At 38.1% G+C, this 21,699-nt stretch overlaps 1 protein-coding gene across 1 annotated transcript in view; it reads right to left on the bottom strand.

Annotated features, from left to right (window-relative positions):
- Positions 1-21,699, bottom strand: part of CNTNAP2 (contactin associated protein 2) — a 1,109,936-nt gene that overhangs the window by 421,176 nt on the left and 667,061 nt on the right. The window contains exon 10 of the mRNA XM_086468640.1: positions 2,577-2,748. Within this exon, the coding sequence (XP_086324766.1) occupies positions 2,577-2,748 (172 nt within the window). The remainder of the gene's footprint in view (positions 1-2,576; positions 2,749-21,699) is intronic.

The following is a 21,699-nucleotide window of genomic DNA, read 5'->3' as shown; positions in this document are numbered from 1 at the left end:
TATATTAAAATATATTATGAATACAAATATCATACATAAAAAACTATATAAAAATGAATATATAATACATGTTAAATATATAAAGCATAATGATAATTTAATATATTAAAAGATATTTCATATTATGTCATGTATGGCATACAGCATTATATTGTAATATATTGAATATTTTAATATATAGTAATATATATTAGTATAAAGTAATAATAATTAGTATAATGTAATCATATACTATAAGGTACATATATAACAGTTATAAAAAGAAATATCTTAATACATAGTAACTTTATATGAAATTCACTTCAAAAGTAAGCTGCTTGACATATAGGAAGCTTTGAGTCCTATTTTTCAAAAATACATTGTAAAGCTCTGATTCTAATTAACTTACTTTGTAAGTTAATTGCAATCACATTGTAATACATTGCAAAAGCCTAATTCTGATTAACGGCACTATGATGATGGAATTATTTCTAATAGGCACTGGCGTAAGTGGGATCAATACAAATTGCCACATAAGCCTAGATTTATCCACTGGGGAAAAAGCAGGGACTTAATTAGGTGTATCTTCACATCCTTTTTTCCAAGTCAGTTTACATTTCCAAACCCAAATATTCAAAATAAACCTAAGCAAGTCAAAGTACCAAATAGTAACCACAGGAGGCCTTTCTAAGTTCAGCTGTATAAGAGGAGATAGAACAAACTTCTCTGTGACTGCAGTTCTTCAGTTCTTCTTTTCAGTGTGGCTTCAACCCTCAACAGGTCCATGAGAGGTGGCCTGGCACGCCAGAAAAGCTCACTGGTATGCCCCAAAGCATGCTCCTTAACCCTGACATTACTAAAACGGTATACTGGGTCTGGCTGGGACGAAGTTAGGAAGTTAATCCTCCTAGCAGCCCGTATGGTGCTGTGCTTCCTAGCAGTGGCTAAACAGTGCTGGTGACACACCAGTGTTTTGGCTGCTGCTGAACAGGTCTTGCACGGCAGCACAGCCTTCCCTCTGCAGCCTCCCTCTCATAAAGGCCAAGTGGACGGGAGTGGGCAAGAAGTTAGGACACGACACAGCTGGGAAGGCTGACCCAAACTGATCACAGGAATATCCTATACTATCCAGTGTCATGCTCAGCAATAAAAACTCAGGGAATGGAGGAGGAGGGGGGGATGTTTAGGGTCATGGAGTTTCTCTTCCCAAACAGCCGTTACATGTGCTGAGGCCTTCCTTCCCAGGAATTGGCCGGACATCCGCCTGCTGATGCGTATTAGTGAATGAATTCCTCTTTTTGCTTTCCTTGCACGTGCAGCTTCTGTTTTTCTTATTAAACTGCCATCTTAATCCACGAGTCTATGTGCCTTCCTTCTATTTTTCTCCCCATCTCCCAGGAGAGTAGAGTGAGCAAAAGGTAGGGCGGGTGTTTGGCTGCTGGCCACGATCAACCCACCACAACTTGTTTAGTGCAAACTGACATCTACATTTCAGGAAGAGAAGGCATTTTGTGAGACCAAAGACATATGTCGTATTTCGGGGTTTTTTTACCAGCATTTATCTCTTTGAGTTTCTCTTAACTTACAGCAGGAGATTAAAAGCACATGCATTTCTTTACCGTAACTATGCAGATCTTTGCTGATGATATCCAGAGTCACTCAGCCTCTGGAATCCCCATCCTTGGGGATACTCAAAACTCAACTGGAGGTGGCCCTGAGTAACCTGACGCAGCTTTGAAGATGGCCTTGCTTTGAGAAGGGCTTAGGACCACACAAACTCCAGTGGTTGCTTGTTACCTGAATTGTTCAAGAGTTCTGTGAACTTGTAACCTTTGCTCCTTTCAAAGCAGAATTCTAAAAAGCTGTTTTCAGCTTTCCAGCAGAATTTGCAATGGTTTTAATATGAAGGTAGTTTTCATGATAAGCCAAGCTGCTTGCATTCAGGAGTTGGGCTACTTGCTCTTTCCCTGTCTTTTTTGCCAACAAAGCAGAAACTATTAATCAGGGGCAATCAACACAGGCAAGTGGTTGAAAAGGTAGGGTTCAAAGCAAAAGCCTGCCGTAACTCTGAATTAATCTTCACAGTTTGAAGAAAAAAACGAACCACTAAACTATTTTAATAAAGTTTGAGCGTTTATTACACGCACAGTTGTGCGAACATGTCAATGTATTTTAGTTCTCGGAGGAATTCAGTGAAGCCAGAAGGCACTGAAGCCAGGAAACACAACTTCTAGTTGCAAAAAGATCTCCCTAACAGTCATCTAAGAAACAGACAAAACGTGTGACTTCTTGGGAGAGTTCCCTCTATTCAAGGCAGTCATATTATTGACCCAGGCTGAATCTGACTTAGAAGACATTTTCACCTCCTCCTCTGTCTGACAGTGGAGAGACCGGAGATATGCTTTCCACTGTGCAATCTACAACTTAAAGCCACCATCCCCATCACCTAAGCATGGTTCCTACTCTAAAAAGGTAGGACTGCCTTGACATGATCACTAGCAGCGTCAGAACCACCCTTTCTGTATCACTGTATGTTTTCAGAATATTCAGGACATGTACCAGTGTATCAGAGTACCGGTGACGTCTCTGCAACTTACCTGTCAATAATGGCACACATGTCAATGGTGACATTGGCAAAGCTTCCCAGCTGGCCTTGCTCCACTGCGTGCAAATCCACCAGCTGATCATCCACGTGAATAAACTGCATGCATCCTTGAAATGAATGTTGAAACAGTGAGTGATCCGAGTCGTTCATCTGTACAGGAAACCCTGTAGAGCAGCAGAATAAAGGGCATTATTAACTTAACATACTATTACTCAAGCCAGGTTTTTTTGCACAGGAAAAGACATGTTTTCTAGATGGGGGAACAAAAAGGCAAGGTGGGAAGGAAATGTTATACAGTTATTAGATTACATTGCCACATTATTGATTTAAGTCATTGGCAACTACCTGCAAGAATTTATACAGTTCAGCTGATGATTCTTTCATTAATTTTTGACTACAGGATGCTAGTCTTCTGCTACCCTTCTCCTCCCCCAGCCCTCTATTGCTGTTTCTCATTACTTCTCTCTTCATACAAAGATTAAGGGAATAGGAAAAGGATCAATCTCCTTGCTATATTTTAGAAATAGCATTCCCATTTCTCAGATTTTTCTGAGGAAAATATATTCCATGAAGTGAACATTCAGTTCAGCTTTCTCTAGAACTAGGCTTCCTGGGCAATGAATACTTGCACTGGAAACTTTCTGCAAACTTAAAACTAGCCCTACAATCTAATGCCCTGGCCCACTTCTGAGGAATCTGAGGACATTCTGTAGAATTTTTAATTTTTGCTCTGAATACATTAATTTGCCTGTCTTTCTGAAAGGTGGTGTATAAGAGATGAGAATGAATTAGTGTCTTGACTTAGGCTAAAAGGCAGTGAGACAGAGGATGTTTGTGCTTAATTGTTTAACTAAATGCCCTTCAGAAGTGAATGTGTCAATTTACTTGAGAAAAATGTCCTCGATAAAACAGTGGAGATCCTCATTCACTATCTACAAATCTTTAACAATGAAGTCCCTGAAAAATCTTCAAGAAAATAATACAGACAGAAGCTGTTTAAGATGAGAGCAGGAAGGAAGGGAGAGGGGCTAATAACAGCTTATTGGTAAAGAAGGTTAAATGTCTGAAAAACACATAACGGTTTTGCAGATTTCAGCTAAGAAGATGATTAGCTACGCAGTTCTTGACTGACAAGGGTAAAAAAAAAACAAAACACATTTGTTTTGGTAGCTAAGACACATTATATAGCTCCCATTCCTTCTCCCACCTTCCTCCTCAACTTCTGATCCGTTATGCCTTACTGCCTTCTTCGATAGCATGGAAACAGATATTTGTGGAGACAGGAGAAAAATGGACTATCAAACAGATATTGTTTGAAAAGCAGCAGGAAAAAGGAATTAATATAATTTTAAATTCTGTTCCTGAATACAGTTCATCACATGCCACACAAACAGTTGGATTGTGGAAGACAGGGCAATGAATAGAGAGCAGAAATAAGCAACTGGGGCTTGTGGACAGATGCTGCTTAATGCAGCATCTGTTACTAAAAAAAGCCCCGATACACGTTAGGTCTTCCCCAAAATATAATTAAGACCCATTTTAACTGAAAGGCTTTGCCAGAACATTGAAATAATAAGTAATGTTTTTTAGAATTTTCTAAAACAGTCTTGCCCATCAGCTAAAATTACTGCTGGTAGCACCTAAACTTCCCTGACTCACTTCAGCAAGCACTCACTTCAGAATTCACTGGTGGCACCACAGAATTAATCTGGGATGTCATCGTAATATATGCTAAAAGTTAGCTCTGAGAGGTATTTCAAGAAATTGGGCGAAGGCTTGTCTTGCGGTCATATCACCTCTGAAGTAAAATCATGACACCATTGCAGGGAGCCATAAACTGCTATGAGGAAGATAAATAACCCCCTCACTCTAACATACATCAGAAGGAGAAAGAAGAACTCCTAGTGATCCCCCAATCGTCTAACTGGTGCATAATAATCTCATCAGACCAACTGCCCCCCTCCCCCCCAAGTTGTGCTAATCCTAGACTGTGGATTGTCAGAAAAGTCCCATTGTAGGGACAGGAATTACAGTCTTTTTGCAGCACGTGCATTGGCTAGTGATCTCTCTGATGAAAAAAGGACAGGGCTTTCAGAAACCTCCCTCCTATTTTTTTTAAACTTGTTCTTTCCAGTGACTGATTAAACTGATTCATCTGGGCTTTACAGACAACGGAACAGAGGGACAGCAAGCACAAGTTAATTCTCTGTTGTTTGGTGGATGCAAGCACAGTCTTTGCAGATTCCTGTCAGGTGCTTTCTCCAATTACACTGAAATAGCTCACACTCTCAGTATATTTATCTATTTTTCAAAATGTCACTGAAACTAGGCTGTAAATCCTTCTGAGCAAGAACCCCAATCTAACACCATGCACATGGTCATTTAGATCTCCAGTGCTTTAGCAGAGCTGTGCAGGAAACCTGTATATCATCTTCTGGTTCAAAGCATTTCCACAATTCCTTTGTTTTACATGTTAAATTGAAGGATACTAAGGTAAACCTCTTAGTAATATTAATGTAAACACAGCAAAAGCCAAGGACATTAGCTAGATATACATGAACATAACAACAGATTATCCACCATCCTTCAAGCACTAACTGAAAAATAAGATCAAAACCTAGAGCCACAATTCATTCTTCACATCAAAAAGACCATGATCCAAATAACTAAGTCACAAATGTATGATTAGATTCAGCAATATATTCCAACAAAATAATACCAACATTTGATAGCATCTGAGAACTAACAACAGAGGCATTTCAATACGTGATTCTCAGCTTCACCGCACCTGAAGCAGTTCTCGACCTACACCTACGTTGTTTTTCAACTATTACGTATATACTCCAATGTTCATTACTTTTGGTGGGACACGGACATTTCGGACAACTCCAGTCCGAGTCATCTGGGCCTTACTTTTGCCTTCATTGTTTCACTTACAGAAACACAGAGGTTGAATGCAAGGTAGTGCATTCTAGACCAACAAATGTAAATTGCTAACCTAAAAAAAACAAATGTGTCTACACACAGACAGAAAAGTATACTTTACTAATGCTGGAGCTTAGAACGAGAGGATGTGGTACTTGTAGCACTCCTGGGGCACACATGAGCCCTGTAGGTAAAACTGGCTAGCATTAATGAAGTCTCCAGTGAAATCACAGAATCTTCTCTGTATATGTCATTCATATTATGATGAAAAAGTTTAACCAGCTCTCTCTCACAAGACTTGGTAGCATTTTCCAGCAGTGGCAGGACTCCTGATCTGTTTGTCACCTCTGGAAATCTAGTCTTCAGCCAGACCCTCTTCTCTCAAAATATTTTATCACCAGCTGCCTGCTTATTGATTGAAGCTATTTCTGGAAAAGCATTGTGATTTTTCAGTCTCTCTGTATACTATCATTCCTTAACCCTCAGTTAGATTTCACTTTGCTGTACTGACATTGATTCAGTACCTACCAGTTCTTGATGGGACTGAATTCTTTAAAAAGTAGCTTCTAGGACCTCTCTACCCAAGGTACAAAGAATATCAATACAGTACCACAGTTCTCCTTTACCATGTGACAGAGAAGTTCTTCCTGGAGAACACCTGAGACTTACATGTAATAATTCTAGGGTTATGTGACCTAGCCATAGATGTAGGTCATATATAGCACAATAGGCTATCTGAATATGTAATTATACTAGTATTGTTTTAAGCTGGCTATCAAGGAAAGAAACAGGCACATAATGCAACAATCTAGGAAAGAAAAAGCCCAAAAGATACTCAGATGATAACAGCTGAGCAACTAGCTGTGAACAGACTAGCTTCAAGTCACAATGCAACTTGCACAAATATTATTTCACCAGATATTAAATGGCTAGGATGACAGCCTAGAAAAAAATCAGAGGAAATACAGTCATGAAGGCACCGACAAAAGCAGAAACAGGAATAAGGCAGACTGTCTTTAATAGCACACAGGAAAATTACTGACAGTAAGAAGGGAAGGATAATATTGCAGTATAACCATCTCTTTTTACCAGCTTTGTTGATTCAGTGCTTCTCTTTGATTGCAGTGGATCTTAGTGTGAACAACAGTGTACTTTAGCAGAACTGTTTTGAGACACTTTTCCTAATGGCTGACCACAGAATTTGAAGGATTCAAATATATTTGGGGCTTCCAATTACTGTTGGAAAACAGTGGGGTTGGAACCCAGGCTTGCAGGTTACAAGGTGGTGGTACCAGTTCAGTTGTTTAAAATGAACTGCAACAGGCCCTGAGGTGTATCTCATCTTTAACTATGGTATCTTTTTTCCTTTCCTTTTACTTTTCAATGCCAAAGGACAGGTACTCTCTTTTTTTTTCTTTTTTTTTTTTTTTCCCCTCTTCCCTGAGGTAATTACAAACATGGCATCTCTCCTATTTTCAAAGCCATCTCGTGCAAAACATGTAGACCATGTCATTCCCAAATAGAGAGATTGTCTGGCAGATTGTACCCAAGCTCAGCTGCAATAGAAAATAAATTCCTGACAACCCCATAAGACTTCTCCATTCAGAAAGGAACTACCTATTAGTATTCTCAGATACAAACCTTCAATGAAAAAAGACCTGTTGCAAACCAAGTACCATAGCAGTCTATTCAAAAGTTGCTGCTGCAAACGTAGCTTCCCTACAAGCCATACTAGACATTACAAATCCAAGCATATACCCACACACACTAAAATTTCACAGTTTTATGCTCTGATGGTTCTTAGGACAAATGCAATTCTGTTTCCTGGCAGAGGAACAGTTAAACAAATTAATAAAATAATTTGTGTATCATCTGACAAATTAAAAACAATGACCATGTCTTTTGCTGTTTTTAAATGATGGTTTTATTACCTTTCTAAGTGAGTTCCCATTAAAAGAATGTGGTGCATGCATGGCTGAAACCCTAAAATAGGAAATCAGCAAGAACTCTGTTTTGAAGCAAGCTCAAAAGCTGTCCTGATCTTCCTGTTTAGATAAAATCCTCCTTCAAATAACTTGGAAGAAGAGCAATAGCAGCAAGTTTCAATCATCACTTTCTGACATGGAGAGAAGCAGTAAGAACGATCATTATTAACAGACTTGGCTAATTTAAGTCAATCTAACGCTTCACTGCAATTTCTATCTTATTTTATTGGATATGATAGAAAATACAGAAAGCCAAATAATGATCAAATTGCAGCAAATCTGTACATTATGCTACCCATATAATAGATGCTATCCATAGGCTAACAAAAAGAATAAAGGTACACTAGATTTTCAAAGTTACTGCTACTTTGCTTCTACCGAAAATCCACCACAACCTTAAAAAATGTCTACAGACTGCTGGAGATAATCACACTTAGGGAGATATAAGGAGCACAATAAACCCAATCGCTATTTACTGCCTTTAAGAGATGTAGAGTGTGGAGATTACACTGTTGGCACTAATTGTGTAATCTTATTTGCTGCTCCAACATGAACTCATTTTGTATTTTTATGTACTGCAAAGTTCTGGCTACAATATTACTATGGTGATTTTACTTCAGTCAAAAATAGCAGTATAGAAGTTGTTGGACTAATTCGGCTACAGATTCACATGATTTATTTCCACCTAAGAGATTTATATTTTAATCAACAATTATCTTCTTTTCAGTCCAGTTAACAAAGGTACCAAAATCAAAGCATTTAGTGTTGAGTGGCTAACCACCCAACCAAAATCGCTGTGAGCTACAGTTGTATGACCACAATATATCATTTTGTGGTAAACTGCACCAGTTTGGGATCGAGTTTTGGTTTAGGTACCATAAACATGTTATTTCTAGTTTTATGTTGTTCACTGTATATTCTCCAGTATTCCCAGTTTTCTCAATTAGCTCCTACTTCCTTGTATCAACTATAACCACAGAGTATCAACCTACCCAGAGATTTACCAAGAAAACAGAATTATTTCTTAGTTGCAAAGACTTCGTTGGAGCTTCGCTGCTAATAAATGCTTCTACATATTTAAACCTTGAAAAGCCATCTGACTGGAAGTGCATTCAGATATTCAGTGCATCTTAAATGTCTATTCTGACACTTCTGTTAGCAGTAACTTACAGGTTTTGAACATCTTAAATTTATTTTTCAGACTTTCAAAACTAACTTAAGCATATTAATAATTGGTGGTAAGTATATCACCATATAGATGGTTTCTATAGGTCAAAATATGCCAGGTGGATTTAAAGATGACCATTGTTGCTCCACTAGGCTCCATTAGGCAAACTAAATGGATGTTGAAAGAGTTATCTTAATTTCCATATTTTGCAAAGCTTAGATTTTCCTTTATTAATCATACTTTAGTTCTTAAATTCACATAAAATTATATTATCTGAGCAATGAAATTAAGTACATTAAGTTCTGTAGGGCCTAATGGAATCCCTATAAACAGTCATTAAATTCATAGTAAAGGCTGTCCTTGTGCTTACTGGGATCTTATACAAAAAAGACAAAGCAATTAATTTTAAAATCTGAGCATTACAAACTACAGAACTGATTAACAAATTTTTACTTATTCTCTTACATTTTCAGTTTATAATAACTATAAATACATATGACTCAAAAAAGGTGCTATGGTACTTTTCTTATTAATTGCATTTTTTACTATGTTTTAGACAAGACAAGATGAAAGAAAGGCAGGAGAAAGAGGGAAAAATCACATGGTCATTCTGATACTGTAAAAGAAAACACTGCAATGTGATTAGTAGTCCCTCCGCTTTTTAATAGATTAGCTATACCATTTGCTTATATTATGAGATATTTATAAATAGTTTGAATTACATACCAATTTGGGCAAACTGGATAGTTTAACTTAATGAAAGCGTTCTGCGTCTTTAACTCAGTGGCAGAATAGAACTTCGTGTCTGGTTTTTCCAGGGATCATGATTTAAACAATATTTAGCTTTCTTATTTCTATTTAGAAACACAAATATAGAAATAGATAGCCAGCAGATTGTATTTCCAAATTTAGAAAGAGCTAACAAAGAATATCTACACTATAAACACAAGCATTCTCTCCTCTCTGAATCTGAGCTAACTTAACTGTAGCACGTAATTTGTACCTGCAGTTCAAGTGAAAAGTTAGCAACCCTTAACACTGTTACAAGCGAAAAGCACTTAGATAGCAGCACATATTCAACCTATATTAATATTAGAAGGAAATCATATAATAAATCAGAATGAACTCTAGTCAACAATAACAACAAAATCTCCATAATCATTTAAAGCTATTATGAGTGTAGATGTTTCACTAAATGGAAAGAAACAGAAGTCTATTTGTCTCTTACTCCTAAGACTTTAATATTAGTAAGGATGACTATTTTGTTATCTTTTGTTAAACTTGATTCTCTCTCTCTCTCTTTCAAAAGAAAATATTATCATTTTAGAAACTGATGTTTAACCTTGTACAATTAGAGAATGAAAAAAAAAAAGTATTCCAGCTGTTGGGTTATGGTGCATTTCTACTTTCTCAGCCATCCAATCTTCACTCTATTACAAGTCGGCTCACTCAAACCAAAGTATGTCTACAGTAGAAAATTTATAGAAAGTAATACAGAGAAATTACTTTAACTTCAATCTCCTATTTTAATAATAATAAAAAACGCACAAGCTATTTGTTGTCAGAGAAACTGTATGAAACTTTAAACTGAAACCACAAAATGACCCCTTAAGAAGCATAACCCTCAACATTCTTTCTTCCTTCCAGTATTAATATCATGTCCAATGGAGCCAAGGAGATTTCTTAAAACACTGTGACTGTCTACTCAAAAGCACAGCAGGCACAGCAGCAAAGGACTCATAGTAGTGACTCAACATAAAGTCAATGGGAGCTTTTTTGAATAATAAGTTACAGGACTTCACTGTTACAAATTGCATTAGGCTCATTAAAAGTTCTCTTGAAAGTGCTTTAAGATGCATGATAGTATATATTGACTCACATCTGAAGAAAATATGCTATTTGTTAAAAGAACTGGGCTTATTTCCTTGAAAGAAGGTTATATTTTCAAGAAAACAACAAAAAAATAACAGGAGAAAGTACACTGAAAATAATGTTATTGATATGCCACATCCAAGACGGATTTCCTCCTACTGTAATGCGGAAGCAATTCAGGGTGTTGAGGAAAGCTATATAAAGAATAAGACAGCTGCCCAAATACAAAAGAAATCTTAGCTTTTCAACTTTTTTGTTGTTTGATATAATATTTATTTATACTCGTAAAGGTTACAAATAATTATAGAAATTTGAATGGATGAATTCTAAAAGATTTCTTTTCAACAGGAGCTCAGGTATCAGGCGGTTACCTTCCATTGGTAGGATGGCCATGACACTGGCTTCTTTAGCAATGCCTCAGAGACTGTGAAAATGAAAAGCAAAATTACAGTCGCTTATGAAAAATCAAATTATTATAAAATCACAAAATAATTTCATTTAGAAAGGACCTCTGGAGATGATCTGACCCAAGCTGCTCTTCAGAGGAGGTCAAATTAGGGCAGGTCGCTTAGTGATTTGTCCAGTCCAGTTCACCATCTCTGATGACGGAGATTTCAGAACCTCTCTGGTCCAGCGCTTGATCACCCTCACAGTTGGGAAACGTGCCCTTTATTGTATTTAATCAGAATTTGTTGCAAATTGTGACTTTTGTCCTCTCATTACACACCTCCAAGAAAGATCTGGATCCACCTTCTCTTCATGCTCCCAGTAGGCAGCTGTAGACAGCAAGATGATCTCCCTTCAGCCTTCTGTTCTGGAGGCCAAACAAACCCAGTTCTCTCAGCCAGCCTCTCCTCATATATCATATGCTTGATGCCCTTGACACTCTTGCTGATCCGCTGCTTGACTTGATCCAGTATGTCATTGTCTTTCTTGTACTGGGGGGGCCCAACACAGCGTGCTCCAGATGTCGTCTCACTAGTGCTGACAGACAGGAAGAATCACTTGCTGCAGCCTGCTGACCCTGCTCTTGCTGATGCAGCTCAGTACGCCAGTGGCCGCCTTCACCACAGGGGCACAACTACTGCTGATGTTCAACCTGTTCCTCAGGACTCAAGGTTCTTTTCTGCAGAACTACTTTCTATCCAATTGATGACCAGACTGGGCTGATGCACTGTACTATTCAGTCCCTGGTGCAAGACTCTGAGTTTTTCTTTACTGTACATCATGAGGTCTCTGTCAGATCATTTCTCCAGCACGTTGAGGTCTAAGTGGATAGCAGTCTTAAGTTTCAGCATACCAACCACTTCCCCTTGCTGAGGATGCACTCCATCCCATTACCCAGGTTGTTTATAAACACACCAAACAGTATCAGCCCCAGCATCAGTCCCTGATGAACATCACTGGTAACTGTTCACCGTTTAGACTTTGTGCTGTTGATCACCACCATTTGAGCCTGGTGTCCAATCAATTTTCCCCCACCCTATAGTTCATCTATCCAGTTCGTATTTCACCAATTTCCTACAAAGATACTATGTAGACTGTGTTGAAGGCCTTTCTAAGATTAAGGTGTAACACTGACTGTTCTCACTGTTCTCTCATCTATGGAGCCAATCATAGAGGGCAATCTCAGGTATCTCCCAAAATTAGCATAACCTTTCAAAGAGCATTGACAACCTTGCAAGGAGATTGGCGACCTCTATCAGCACTCTTGGATCCAGCCCACCTGATGCCACAGACTTCTCTATATCCAATTTTCATGTGTGATCCCTACTGTGGTCTTTCTCCCATCATCAGAAATCAGTGTGCTTGTGCACAGTACCAGTCAGTCAGGTTCTATTTCTGTGTGTCTACATACTACTGGTATATTTAGCTCCCATGTCGGTGATCTGCAGAAGTCAACACTCACAAAGCTGTGATTTGTGGGTAAGAACGCATGGGGCATATTTTGTAAGCAGGAATATTTTGGTAAATGTTGATGTTTGCTGTAATGTTCATAAAGGGAAAGAATGAATTAAAGACCAGTTCTAATCTGGGAGACCAACATGGGAATATTTGTACTCAATTTGCCTCCAGATGTGTGCATGACAGGAGCAAAAAAAGAGTGAAAAAGTGAAAGGGAGAAAGCAGGATATTGCTAGTGTCAAGGAACTGTATATACAGAAATAATTAGCAAGATCGTAACTCCAAGTTTGACTGGGCAGTGCATCTGAGGAAAATAAATCTTGGCAAGAAATTAGTCTTGCCAATTTATTGTTTAACATTGAAATCCAAGGACACTTAAGCACATAGAAGCAATGTTAGCAGAGGCCTATTTTTAAGACAACAAGGACAGAGAAAGGCAGAAATTGATACTACTTAGAAGAACAGAAAGTCAGAAGTTTCTTGATCTGGACTCCTGGGGAGGAACAAGGAGAGAAGGGACAGAAAGAGTCAACAGGATTCAGGTAGCTCCCTCCGTGAGCCTTGAACAAGAGTAAAGGAAGATAACAGGGAAGTAAACAGGTGCAGACCATTAGGTACCAGAGAAGCGCAAGCCTGCAGGATAGCAGCCAATGGGGTTAGCGGCAGTGGCGCGTGGACAATGCTTGTACACCAATCATAGCTTACTTAGTGGCACGTGTACTAGTAGAGAAAAATATATAATGATACTGTAGCAAACAATAAAGGTCTTTGGTTTATCCTCAATCGGAGTCCATGCCCTTAATCCGCCACAGACTCCTGTTAAGAATAATCAGATTATACTGTCTGAATGACTTTGTCTTCTGTAATCCAGATAACCATTACAGATATCTGAACTCTTCTAGAAGAGCCAACTTACCTTATAATAAAAACCTCACATGATCTCTTTTTAAGAAGTTAGGTTACATTCAGAATTAATTTAGGCACCTCCCCTTAAGCCAAGAAGACAGTGAAGACTTACGTGATTCATAGGCTACTCATCAGAGTCTAATAAAGCACATTAATGCAAAGGTCTTGCCGAGACCTATCTGAATGAGGGCACTCAGAGACTACGCAAACACTGAAATCTTGCACACAAGGCTTACAAATAAGCATATATATGAATATACAAAAGAGAATCTGCATTCAAAAATTTTGGTTGTTGTCATGGATCTTTCAAACATCTATTGCTACAGTCATGTAAAGATGGGTGTTCAAAACTGGAAAGTGTGGAAAACACGTACATAATTATATCAGTGTCAGTCTTCAGGAAAGAGGCCAGAGCTTTGTCAGTACACACTTCTATGAGTCACGTCAACTAGATTGCACCAAATTCGTCTGACTGGCAAGGATAAAAAGCAGTGACTTACATAATTTTGAAAGACATTGAAGTCTATCAAATAAGGCATTATACAGAAAATACTGGATAGCAATTATCCCAAGAAAAAAATCAAATTTAATTATCAGAAGAATAAATACAATGATATAGACGGAGATGTACTACCTGCTCCTTTCTAAGCCCACCACAGCCATCAAAGCTAACGCTCATGACTTCTAAGCAGAATCTGTTATTTCACTATGTGACTACATCCTTAACTTCTGTTCTCACAAGTCACATCATTCAATTCTATCACTTAATTTGCAAACAGAAGATAAGAAAATATTCTGATACACACAAGCCAAGGAACACTTAGCTGGAGAGTGAAAGGTAGATTCTCCATAGACAGCAGAAAGCGCATTATAAGAATTGCACAGCTGCTGCTTAAGAGAAGAAAAACTTTGGAAAATAATACAATTCTTTGAAAACCAGAAACTTACATAAATCAACTACCATGATTTATAAATGAACTTTTAATTGCACGTCCTGACAAAGTCAGGTAACTATAGCAAGATCCCAAAAATGTTAACTATCCAGTTTATATGGCTACAACATGAACAATGAAATCAGAATTGTATTTATAAAATACAAGCATTAACTTTTAGAGACTGATGAGCGGAGATATTCCTTAAGTATTTTTCCAGCTCTGTTGGAAAAATATTTGCAAGGCAGCAAAGCTATGAGCGTTTACCTTGAAACTATTCAACTAAATTCTTGAATATAGCTTCCTGTGCCAATACCATCTCCCAAAATGTTATTCATATCCCACTTTTCCACAAAGGCAGCTTTTTTAAGTTCAGTACAACAGATGTGCACTTACTACACATTTATACATATTTATTTTATTCCTTCCCACTTACACACTCTATTTTCAGTAACATGAGTAGATTAGAAAGAGAGTATTTACTAATCATTCCTAATCATTCAGGAATCACTTTGCAAGTCAGGTAACAGCGAAAGGGATCTATAGTGTTTTAAAATGGAGTTTGATAAATTAAGAAGAAATCATATGGCAACTTAGGGTGATTTTTGAGTCATAAATCAAGGTTGTGATATGAGACCTTTGGTGTGTAATTTGTTGATATTCCTAAGGAGAATTAAGTGGATTACTGTCTGTTCATCATGTTCATACCAAATTTGTACTGTACTAATGCAATGCTTCAGGGCTTCTGTCGGTAACCCACAAGGGCATAGACAGGTTTGGACTTTTTTTTAAAAATCCTTGATGTATCAGTAGACTTTTGATTTACTTTCACCCTTCTGTGAAGGACTGAATGGCCACAGCCAGACTGAACCTGACACAAGGAAGTCCAGTGCTCCCAGAGGTTTTAAATTCTTGAGTGACTCCCCTTAACCTGCTCATTTATCTTGCGCAACTCACTGGAATGGCAGGTATCTCTGAAGTGACTTAAGGTATTCCTCTGTGAGTAAGATCCTTTCACCAGGATGCCTGGGAAATTTCAAATGTAACAGTGGCTCCTGCAGGATTAGGCCATTGGTGCTGCTTCATGAGCTCTCCAATTCTTTTCCTGTAGTTATTAATATTCAGGGACTTTTAATTTGCCCTGTGATCAAAAGTCAGGCTTAGGGTACCTAGGCAAATTTACTTAACATTTTTGCTGATGCTAGGTTATAGAACATTTCTTTGATAGAACAAAAATTGAAAGAATATGTAAAAGTCTTATTTTAAATAAATTTCCATAATGAAGTTTGATTACTTCTATTTCCAAAGAGCTACAGATGTTTTTCTAATTAGCACTGGGAATTTTACACTGGCACCGACTCTGCTGTCTTTCCTTCAGGAAATTGTGCATTTCTGCCCATTAACTTGAATGAGTAAAGAATGTCAATAGAATAACATGTGCAACCAATCTGTTAGTCACATTTCTAGATTGCTCTTTTTATTGGGTGTATTCCCTCAGGAGTCTACACTGCTAGTACAGTAAAATTATATTGAAAATGCCATAAAGCACGCAGACTTCTGACTTGACACCAGTATTGAATTCCAACACTGTACACTCAAAATGTAATTTAAAATTTTGTCTAATGATTAGGTCCAGGGGAAGAAAAACTGTCACAACAGGAATAGTTAATTAAAATTATTACTCTAATAAAAATGATAATATTATTTTCAGAAAAAATAATATGCCCTGCTTTATCTGGGTTGTATTGAAGTATAGCTGACACGTTGAGCAGTATTTTATGTTACTTCAATTTATTTCACAGGATAGTGTCAGCAGACACCATTGTGGCACGTCTGCTGACTGGCCCTGCAAAACCCTGCCACTCTCCATGGAAACTATTGTGAATATTGGATCTATGCCCACTTCCATAGGCTGGTGGGTCTTGATACTTCTGGTATCCGGGATATCTGTTGGCAAGCATGAATACTGTTATGATTAAAGTAACAAATATGACCTTCCAGATGCTTTGCCCTCAACTTATTCTTTCCATAACCTGATTAGAAAGGCAAAGTTGTGTTCTGACATTTTCTGCACACCTGCTGGCAGATTTTACTGTCAAGGTGTGTGCATATCTGCAATTATGGGCATTTACACATACACACTGGGTAGGAAATGCATCCCTAGCTCATTTAGTGTTTAATTACTTGCCCACTATTGCTCTAATTTATGGAAGTTTGTCTTCTTGGAACCAATCTGCACAGCTCTTATCTGCTTTAGACGTTCTGCTGAATCTTTATCTCTCAAGCTCTGCTTTTAATAATTCATAGTGATTAATCATATTTACATATTTACATACAGTACTGTATCAAGGCAAATGACTGATCTGTAAAGAGGAAAAGAAAAGCATACCAACATTGCACCCTCAGCTACCGTTAATTGGCCTAGTCTATTAACTTTAGTAGAGCAATGTCAATTTACACTAGCTGAGAACTTGCTTCTTTTTTTGCATAAGTTAAAAAATTTCTTCTTAGGTTGACTTCCGCTGCCAGTTTACACTGAACTGTGAAGAACTTTATATGGTAATAAGGACTATTCCCTTATGTACTCTGGTAACGTGACTAGTAAGTCATGTAAGAATTATAGTTAATAAGGATTTTAGAACAAGGTTGCTTCTCAAATTTAAATGCAAGGCTTTATTACAGACAATTTGGTAGGGATTTACCCTATGCAAAGAGATACATGTCATTTTTGTTTTCAGTTGAGCTACTCTGTCCTGAGACTCATGTTAAAATTTGAATCAGGAAGATTAAAAGCAGGCAGCTTTGATCAGAATGCATTTGATACTGTCTTATTAAATTTAGCAGGATTTGAAGTTTAGAAGTGACTGTAGTTGTCCAGACATCCAGTTGTTTGGGTGACATCGTGCTACTAGTGAAATTCCCCTACATAAAAAAGATTAGCCTTGACTGGAGAGTAGGCCTCGAGCACGTGAGAAATTAATTTTCAAAGTATCATAGTCTCTTAATAAGCTACACATAGCATGCTACCACATCTAGGGCATCTTCAAAGATCCTGCATATAATAAAAAAGAAAAAACAATAAAATCTTTTCTCCACTACTGTGAATTTCCACTATTCAGATATACAGGATTTTAACTCATTTCCACTATCATGTATTCATTCACCATTCTTCGAAGTCTCTTTACATATATTTAATCTTCCTTTTCGCAAATTCCCCTCTCCCAGTTTTTCACTCCATTTCCTGACACAATCTTGCCTTCTGCCCATTTGTATTGCTCTGTTTCTCTTTCAGACGGCTCACTGATATCTTTCCCTTCTGTTTATTACTTCCCATTTTCTTTAATATCAACTTTTTTCAACTTCCATATTTCTGTATAAACATAAGAATAACCATATCATCTCTGAGAGTGACCAGAAGTATATTCTTAGTAAAAGACGTAGGAACACAGCAAGCATAGGGTGATACATCCCCTGGTGTACTCTCCTGAATTCCTGCAGTGTGCAAGGGATACCTTGAGACAGTTTGCACACCTTACTTGTATTTAATAGCTGTTGATGGACTTTTCTTCTGTGAAGTGACATAACTGCTCTTTGAGGCCAGTTGCACCGTTCTCATCCACAGCATTGTTTTGCATTGGAACATAACTTACATTCACTTTAAACATGCTATTAATGCTCGGATCATGGTAAACACTGAACAGTCCTTTCCTATGCACATCTTCCAGGCCATTCACAACCGCAAACCCAGATAACACCCCTCCTCATCCAAAAGCAAGATGAGGTGCCTTTTCTGTTCTTAATCTCTTCTCACACAGAGATTTTGATCAGCTTCGTCACTCTTCCCATAAGACTTTTCTACTTCTACTACACCTGAGATGAGATGACTGGATAAAAATCCACACAACATTCAGAAGGTGAGGGGACATCACTGATTTATATAACAGTATTACCTTCCATTTTCATTCCTTGTCAGCTCAGTTTCTTGAAGAACCTGTGATAAGGAACTTTGTCTAAAGTTTTTTTTGAAATTCGGATATATCAGCTGGACTGCTGTTTGTCCATATGCTTCCTGACTGCTACGAACAGCTGTTAGCCCCTCTACAAGAACCACATAGATTCTTTCTTTTCATACATAAATGATTTCTATACTTTATCAATATTTTTACTGATATGCCTCCACTTCAAAAATTAGATTTATCCTCAGACCCTTCTTGTTATCCTTTATAAAGTGTTGACACTTCTCCCAGCTTCTACACTTCTAGAACACAGGCTGACAAAAGAGATTAGTAATCAGTTAATAGCTGCTTATTTTTCATGTTTGACTCCCTTTAGATATCTCTGGTAAATGCTATTGGGTCTTGGCAGCATTTCTTCGTTTAGGTACTCAGTGTCCCTTCCAGGGATACCTGGATCTCTCAGTTCCTCCATGTTTCGACACAACCCTTCTGGTTGATGCATATCCACACGTCCACCTTTTTGTGTGTTACCTCACAGCTTCTAGTACGACATTTGAATTCTGCTAGCCCAGCTGCTAAGTCTCCCGACTCCCAGGTATCCCCCAGGCCAGAGATGCATCAGAATATATGGAAGTTTCTTGTCTTTCCAATATTAATTTATTCTCTTTGATTATACAAGATACTCTCTCATTCCTTTACTATAAAAAGACAGCTATTTATTCAGTTATCAACATGCAGTTGAAAAGAAATTCTGTAAAATAATATTGGTTTGAGTTTTATGTTTGAAATACCGTTAGACCGTTTCTAATCAGACAACCTTTCAGTAGACAAAACAGGCGATGGACAAAATTGCAATGTCATAGTTCAGCAGTGTTTTTCACTTAAAGTTGGGTCAAGTGTGAAAGGGAAAAAAAAAATCATGGGTAAATAAAGCCTAACATGAATAAAAATTACATGGTTTACTAAGGACCCATATTAGTTTCTTATTAATTAGACAAATATTTTTCTGTTACACAAGCACTTCAATCTTTTAAAAAGTACCCCCAAACATCTATGATCTCCTTTTAATCTTTCTCAAAACTTCCATTCAATAGAAGTTTCTTCGGTATCTACTATGCACATATAAGGTGAAATCAAAAATCAAGAGCTTATTTTAGTGTTCATTTCTTTTTCTGCACTGGAGATGACAGACTCAGATCTTTAAAACAGAGCAGGGAGGCAGATTTCTTTAATTTCTTTGAATGGTGTAGGTGCTCATCATACAATCACTCTAGTAGCAGAAGTACACAAATAGCCCCCACCAAAATCCTAATAAATAAAAAAGAAATATTTTGAACCATTAGAGCTTGTATCTTTAGAAGTTTCTCTGTAAGTCAAGAGGAATAAAACCCAAGAAAAGCCAAGTGTCTCAAGACTCACAGTTATACACTGAATAATGAGGAAAAGGAGAGGAATATCAGTGCAAGACTTCCCTCAAGGTCAGTTGCTTGTGACTCTGCCAGCCAGTTACTGCACTGTATGAAATGTTGTCTTTTGACCTGCAGGAAAGAGACACACATTTGATGGAGAACGAAGGGACAAACAATATATCTGGAATTGATCTGTGTGCACTTCAGGAGAGAGAGAGAGAGACACAGAGAGAGAGAGAGAGAGAGAGAGAGACCGAGAGACCGAGACCGAGAGACCGAGACCGAGAGACTGAGACCGAGATAGAGACCAAGAGACCGAGAGAGAGACCGAGAGCGAGAGACCGATACCGAGACAGAGAGACCAAGACAGAGAGACTGAGACCGGGAGAGAGAGAGAGAGAGACTGAGAGAGAGAGACTGAGACCGAGAGAGAGAGAGAGACCAGGAGACCGAGATCAAGAGAGAGAGAGAGAGAGAGAGAGAGACCAAGAGAGAGAGCGAGAGAGACCGAGAGAGAGAGCGAGAGAGACCGAGAGAGAGAGAGACACAGAGAGAGAGAGAGAGAGAGACCGAGAGACACCGAGACAGACCGAGACCGAGAGAGAGAGAGACCGAGACAGAGAGAGAGAGACAGAGAGAGACCGAGAGACACCGAGACAGACAGAGAGAGACCAAGAGAGAGAGACCAAGAGCGAGATCGAGAAGAATACAAGGTTTCTATTAAATATGAAGGCAGGAAAAAACTGAAGTTAGTACTGCAAATCCACAGTAATTTATTTCACAGCCAGGTGAGAACAGATACATAATGCAATTAACATATTATTGGAAAACTTTCATATTTCACTTTCTATTTAACTACAGGATCACTGTCTTTCAAATTTGCATATTTTATACAAGGTATGCATATTGTACTTTATACAGTATGTGCTCAAGTTTGCTTCCAGTGAGCAGAGAAGAGAAGCTCTGACGCTCACACCACGTCAGTAGGCACAGAACTAGCGTTTGTATTTTCAGTCCCAGCTTAGGGTGTAGATACAATCTTTGTGTATCGAATCATACATTAGCAGATACCTGAAAGTAGAGGCCTCTTTCCAGGGTGGACATCTCAAATATCAACTGGCTTACATTTTGTTCAATTATTTTAACAGTTTATAAAAAATTTTATAAAGTGAGAACACATAAAAGATAAACTGAGTCTGCCATTCCCAGTGATGATTAATTCATAACTGTAAGAAGCATGTGGGTTTAACAGTTACCTTAAATGTACTTCTTCACAAGCCTCGATGTTGGAGGTCAGTTTACTAATGCAGGTGTCTGCCAAGGTCAGTCTTGAGAATGGAAATAGTTTTCAGAGCAGCTGACATAGCTTCGTAGCACCATGCCACTCAAAACTCCTAAGCTTAAGATTCACTGTGCTTTCTGTGACCTTGAAATGTAGGCAAACTCTCTTAAATGCATTTAGACAGAGTTCCAAAGGGGGACAAATTGCAGGCATCATTACTACTGGCAAGTCTGACCTTGATGGCATGAGGAAGCTATGGCAGAGAAAGAAAACTAAAAAATATCCAATGGCACTGGGCTTAACTAGAGGCCAGACCCATTGCTTCAACTGGCTGCTGCTGCAACAGGCTGAGCTACCACCTTATCTTTTTTAAACATACGCTGCCCTGCCATTATCCTTGAGTACAATGAAAGACCAGAAGCCAGAGCGAATTTTCTGAATCCTATTTAATTGCACCTATAATGTTTTCTTCAGAAGTTCTATGCCTTTGAAAATTGAAAATCTGAGGGGAATGTTCCTTGCTTTAGAAACAGAGGAGGGAATTGGTCTTGCAATGACCGAACTGAACCCATCATTTATGACAATGATTTAATTTGCAAGTAAATTCAATGCAAAATCTAGAGATGTTTCTTGAATATGCAGTTTTCAGTGCAATGTTTAAATTATCTCGCTAACAAAGATTTGCACAAAACCCAAAGTCTGAAGTCTTTTATTAGGCAAAGGTTTTACAGACTCCAAGGATTTAAGAAACAGGTTGCTAGCAGTTTAATATCAA

This window comes from Leptosomus discolor, chromosome 7 (assembly GCF_034619465.1).
Source record: "Leptosomus discolor isolate bLepDis1 chromosome 7, bLepDis1.hap2, whole genome shotgun sequence".
NCBI lineage: Eukaryota > Metazoa > Chordata > Aves > Leptosomiformes > Leptosomidae > Leptosomus > Leptosomus discolor.
The sequence above is the reverse complement of the archived record's forward strand: the minus strand, read 5'-3'. Positions and strand labels throughout refer to the sequence as shown.